General features: G+C 29.5%; 1 protein-coding gene across 1 annotated transcript; it reads right to left on the minus strand.

Annotated features, from left to right (window-relative positions):
• Positions 1-1734: 1734 nt before the first annotated feature.
• LOC108816433 (protein SMALL AUXIN UP-REGULATED RNA 51-like) lies at positions 1735-2814 on the minus strand. Its single transcript, XM_018589003.2, has one exon. The coding sequence runs from the start codon at positions 2474-2476 to the stop codon at positions 2150-2152; it is 327 nt and encodes a 108-aa protein (XP_018444505.1). The 5' UTR covers positions 2477-2814; the 3' UTR covers positions 1735-2149.
• Positions 2815-6313: the final 3499 nt, after the last annotated feature.

Here is a 6313-nt window from a genome sequence, read left to right on the forward strand (position 1 = left end):
AAGGAAGGAGGAGAAGTGGGAGACGTGCGATTAGGATCGTGTTCTACGGTCCAGATTTGATTCAGGAAAACCATCAAGCCTACGTGGCGATCCGCGTTATTGATTCTTATTGGTTCCTTTCTTGTTAGGATTGAGGCCGAACATCTTAACTGCTTATCGGAAACTTGGTTTAGCCAAGGTTCAGAATGGTAAAAAATCATGACATGCAGCTTATTATTATGTAGATTAAGCGTAACAAGTGCAGTTAAATATAGATCAGATCAAATGGATCGTGCAAGAAATATACAAGTCAGGCGGATCATATATGTAAATCAAGGAGATCAAACAATTATTATAGTTTTTAATGATAAAAATAGTTCAAATAAAATAAATTATATGTTTAAATAATAAAAATTACAGTAAAATATATCAAAACACATAGTATAAAAATATAATATATAAACAACAATAAATCTTCACTAAAACCATATTACTGCAATTTTGAAATCAAATTATGAAAACATTGAAATTTAATTTTATATATATATATATATATATCTTATTATATAAAGTTTTGTTCTTCAAAGTTACTAATAGTTATGATTGCGACATGTATCAATAAATTTTTAATTAGAACATGTGTTAAATTATGAATAATTATCTTTTTATTTAGATTTAAAAGAGATTTTAAAAGAAAAATTATCATTACAAAAATAGTCTTTTAAGGTTCTCTTTAAGATTTTAGAAAAGGAAAATTACTATTACATAATATTTTACAGTTATATATGTTAAAAATATTTGATTTGTAATTTTCATTTTTAAAAATTCTAAGCAAAAAAATTATAAACTGCTATTTGAAAGTAAATTTTTTTCTTTTTTACAAAAAAAAAGAATGTTTTTAAGGATACTAAAGAAAGATAATTACAAAAAAAAATATTAACTTTCAAGAAAAAAATATTAAACAGAAAAATTATAAAATCCTACATAACTGAACAGTGTATTTTGTATTTGGCTGATGATATGTATGTTTACGCACTCAACTGTGTCGTTTATATATCTAAGTCATGACGTTTATATAACTCAATCATACCTCGAACATACTCTAAAATTAGAAATGTAAACATAACTCAGCCGTAAACTCAATCTTGTCGTTTATATAACTCTGGCATATCTTAAAATACCCTAAATCAGAAATTGAATTGAAGTACTTTAAGAAATTATATTGAAACGGTTATTATAAATATTAAATGAATATAAATCAACTGAATGTATATAGTTTGTTGAATCTTCAAGTTAGTGACCCTAATTTGATTTTGAGATATATATGATCTTATAATTACTTACTTAAAAGATTCTAACTTTATCTTGAATCCTAAATCATATAAAGTAAACCATATACAAATGTAGTTTCATTTGGATATGTGTACATTCTTATATTTCCTAGTGGATATACTTAAAACCCCTATTGTGTTGCAACAAAATTTTAGTTTTAATATAATAATTTAGTTGTATAAATAGTGTAATTGTGATACGTATATTGTTATAAAATAAAATGAAAGGATATAATTTATATATTGTAAAAGATATGAATTGTATAATAAGTTAATAAATAGATAGAAAAAATATTTGAAATATTCCATTTTTTTAGAATAAAAATATAGGTAACCATTTGTACAAAACGCTTCTCTATTTTTGAAGTATTCAATTTTTAGAGTTAAAATTAAAAGTAAAGGAAACCGTTAGAAATGGTCTGAGACTTAGATTCATATAAATCACATTACACAACAATTCATTAGTTTATGGAAAAGAAAACCCGGACTAATAGCTCTGGTAATATCAAAAGTCCCATTCATCAATGTTAAAATCTCTCTCACAAGGTACACACTCAACAACCACACCACCATGAGAGTGATCTTCACCAGAAATTTGTTTTGTTTCCGACAAAACTAAAAAAGAGAACCAATATAAATCATTATCATTGGGTCTATTATCTAAGGGTTAGGTCTCACTCTAATACAACACTAAACCCATACATTAGACAAAACATACAAAAATTAGTTTGCTAGAACATATAAGCATTTACTCAGCAGCTAGCTTCCCCTCTCTCATCCTAATTAACCATCCCAAATATATAATTAAAAAAGGAGAAGCAAAACCCCAAAATTTATGTTTATCGGAGCATGGAGGTGAGAGATCGGAAAACGGCTTCTTCACAAGGGATAGTGAGACCCATTTCGTGATCAAAACCAAACTCTTCTTCTGCTTGCTGGAGAAGAAGCTGGAACTCGGCTCGGGTCAAAAACGAAATGGGCACAACGTACCTGACCCGATTCTCTCCAACATAGACGACAAAATGGCCTTTAGGTACGTCAAGAGGATGCCCGTTTTCGTCTTCACTGTATGCATTACTCTGTTTCTTCCCCAAGCTCGAGCATCTCTTCAAGATTTGCTTGATCACTGCCTTTTGTGCTAGCTTGCTTGCTTTCTTCATCGCCATTCTCCTCAAAATCTTCGAAAATTAAATGGGTATATATTTTACTTTGATCTTTGGATCCTTTTTGTGTGTGTTTTCACAATGAAGGGTGAGTCTGAATAGAGTGAGCGAGGGTTCATGGAACTTGGTTGGGGTGTTTATCGAGGACGATGGCGAGTGGGAATTTTGATACTACAAAATGAGTATACGAAATTTAGAACGTATTTACACGAAGTTATGCGCACCCACATGACACATGTTTGTGTGTATACATAGAGAATGGTAGATGATGATATCGAGGCGTTGAGGAGATTATGATGTGTTTGATGTCCGAATAACTTGCGTGTTTGCTACGGGTCATAACCTTTTTTTTTTAGTTAGTAGCGTTTTGTTGTGCATTAAGATGAAGCAAACACAGTTACAAAAAAAAAAAAAAAAGATGAAGCAAACATTTAATTTGTTGCATAATTGATAGAATGTGGAGACTCGAAGGCGACAGCTTGGTCTTCATCTGGCTTGGCTCTAAAATATTTTCCTATCAAACGAACAAAAAACAAACCGAGGAGTAATTTAGATAAATAAATCTTACTTTTTTTCTTTTTTTTTGGTCAGAGATAAATAAATCTTACTAAAATTCATTTTCACTAGTTAAAAATGAGAATATATTTCCAAAGCATGTGAAAATGTGGGGTCCAAAGGGACGAGTATGTGAGGAATTTGTTTAAAGGACGGTCTGATGTTGATCTTCCTTTCACTATTTGTGGTTGGAAATATTTTAATATCTAGATAAGATAACTACTGAATTTTTGGTTCATGCATGCTGTCTGATGTTGTTGATTAATTCGGGTTTCAATCTCAACCTTCGAGGTTGATTAAGGTTTTATTCGAATTGTTGCATAATTCTCTAAGTTCGTATATTGTGCTCTTTATTGTCTCTACTTTATGTGTTATCTTGATACATTCTCCCATTATTTCCCAATTTCTTTGTTTATAGAGCGTGGGGACATTTATGATTTTATCCAAGTTGTTAGTGAATTATTCAAATATCACATAACGTGTTACTTCATGCGCGATCACAAGCAGCAAGATATACAATATATATATTTTTACTCAAAAAATAAATATACAATATGATAATATTGAAGTGTTAACGTAACACGTTTAACCGAACTTCTGTCCACTTGTAAAACCATTGTCTACAGTGAGGTATGATCTCTTTGTAAAATTTTTGGTTAATGATAAGGAAATGGACCATCAATATATCAACAAAGAGTCGTGGTTCCGATCAGTAAATATATTGATAATATAGTTAAACATACATCAACATAGATCTATTTTAAATTACGTACATAAACTAATAAAATTAGATTAAATCATGCATTGATCTTTTTCCACTAGTCAAATGTTTGGTGATGATGACATGTCATTAACGAAAGATTGTGTGTCATAATGTAAGTTGAGCTATCTATTACGATTTAAAATAATAAATATTAAAAAAATATGTCGTAAAACTTGTTAGAGGGAGGATTCAAAACTTTGTGGAATTAATGATTATACTAACACTCAACCACTGTGACAAACCGATTCGTTATTTATTTTCAATTATTTTTATTATAACGAAAATAAATATTTAATTCTAATTTTCTTCTTGTTCCGGTAAATTAAATTGATTCTGGATTATTCAAAACAAAGATTTAAAGCTTCTCTTTCGCTTCTTCTCCACGATAATAATACATGAATCTAGAAAACACCTTGAAAATGAAAAAAAAATGAGGTGGTGCTCTTTCTTCATTGAAGCAAAAGAATCTGAGATCCGTGAATTGCTTTTAAATAGCTTTTTATATTACAAAGATAGGTTGGATTATGAGTTGATGAAGATTCAGTATGTTGGTGATTTCGTTTGTGGCTCCACTTCAGATCTCCGGCGACCATGTGCTTCAAATCTCTAGCGACTATTCACGTCTTCTTCTCGAAACCTTCGATGCTTCATTCCGAGTCTTACCCTCTGGTTCGAACTAGATTAGAGGAAGTTGATTCCGTCGAAATTGATTGTTCGAATCCTGGCCACTGGACAATTAACATTTCGGCATCGCCAGGGACAGATGACCGACATGTGGCAACACGTGACTAGTCTGGACCACTTCTGTGGAGCCAGAATACCTCTGTATAATTAAAAAAAAATATGATCGTAGGTTTTGAAAGATTAGAGAATCAGAATTAAATATTTAGTAGATATATAGTTAAACAATAGAACATACAACGAGTAGAGTTGTTAGAGGGGCCGAGTGTCAAAATAGTTATTGATTCAACAAAGATTCGAATCCTTCCTCTAACCGGTTTTGTCAAAGTAAAAAATAATACTCCCTCTGTTTTTAAATAATACATGTTTTAAGATTTTCACACTTTTTAATAAAATATATTAAAATTTACTTATTAGTGCATAGTTTTTTGTTATTTTATATTTCCTATATTTCTAAACCAATAAAATTTCAAGAAATGCAATTAATGTTTTTGAGATTCACAATTATTCATAATTAGTTGACAAAAATTACATTGAAAATATGAAAAATACATCTTTTTGAAACAAAAAAAATTCCTAAAACATACATCTTTAAAAAACAGAGGGAGTATTTATTATTTTAAATTGTAATAGACAGTTTAGCTTGCATCATGACACATAAGTTTATGTTAATATTAATGACATGTCATCGTGAACAAACATTTGACTAAAAAAGAGGTTAATGTATGATTTTTGCCAAATTTTATTAGTTTATACTCCTTCCGTTTCATATTAAGTGTCGTTGTGATGATTTTTTTCGTTGCAAAAAAGTGTAGTTTTAGTATTTCAATGCAAAATTTATTAATTTTATTCTATATTTTATTTTTTTATTGGTTGAGATGTATGGGTAATAATGTTTTGTATGGAAAATAAGCAAAATTTAATAATTTCTCAATCTGTGTGCATAACTCTAAAATGACACTTATTCAGAAACAAAAGGAGTATATGAAAATTTAAATAAATTGGTGTATGTTTTAGCAATGACATGTCATTATTAACAAACGTTTGACTAACAAAATGCATGATTTTGCCTAATTTTATTAGTTTTGTGTATAAATTTTTCAAAAATAAATTTACGTTGGTGTATGTTTTAGCACATGACAATCAATATATTTACTGATTAGGACCGCGATTTTCTATTGATTTATGAATGGTCGGTTTTCTGTTACATTGTTGTTTTGAACAAAAACAGATAATAAGTACGATGTTGAGAAAAAAAAAACTTATGTCCACTTTGTAAACCCATATACAGTGAATCTTTATATTATATTAAAAAATCATTAAAAAACAAACAATAGAGAAACGAAGAAGCAGAGGGAAGGGGTCGATGTTTCGGACCACAAACTAAAACCAAGAAAAACTGTAATAATCAAAGGTGGACTCTTCAGCTGTTTCCACTGACTCCACATGCCTTCCTGATTGCATCCTATGCTTCTCTGGTTCCTACCATTTTGTATAAATTTCAAGATAAGGCTTCGATTTCAAATCATCCAATATTTTTGAAGAACATTACAATTTAAGCTTATTATTAATACCAATTTATATATATTTACCAACAATTTAAGCGGAGACCGAATGTCGGTGTACATAAAAAATTATTTGCTTCTATATTTCCTTGTTTTTTTTTGTTTGAGAAATATTCTTTGTTTTTTCTTGAGTATAGTACTAATAGTAAGTAGTCACGTTCCCTTTTTTGTGAGTTGGTATCGTAAAGGTTAGCAATTAATAACCAAGGTAAGCAACAAATAGTTTTTTTTGGTCGAAATATATAACAAAGGTAAGCAACAATAAGTTAAAATAAA

Source organism: Raphanus sativus, unplaced genomic scaffold (genome assembly GCF_000801105.2).
Source record: "Raphanus sativus cultivar WK10039 unplaced genomic scaffold, ASM80110v3 Scaffold2005, whole genome shotgun sequence".
Taxonomy (NCBI): Eukaryota; Viridiplantae; Streptophyta; class Magnoliopsida; order Brassicales; family Brassicaceae; genus Raphanus; species Raphanus sativus.

Bases quoted from the DNA above. Each gene is read 5' to 3' on its own strand.
- LOC108816433 (XM_018589003.2), bottom strand. From the start codon at position 2,476: ATGGCGATGAAGAAAGCAAGCAAGCTAGCACAAAAGGCAGTGATCAAG.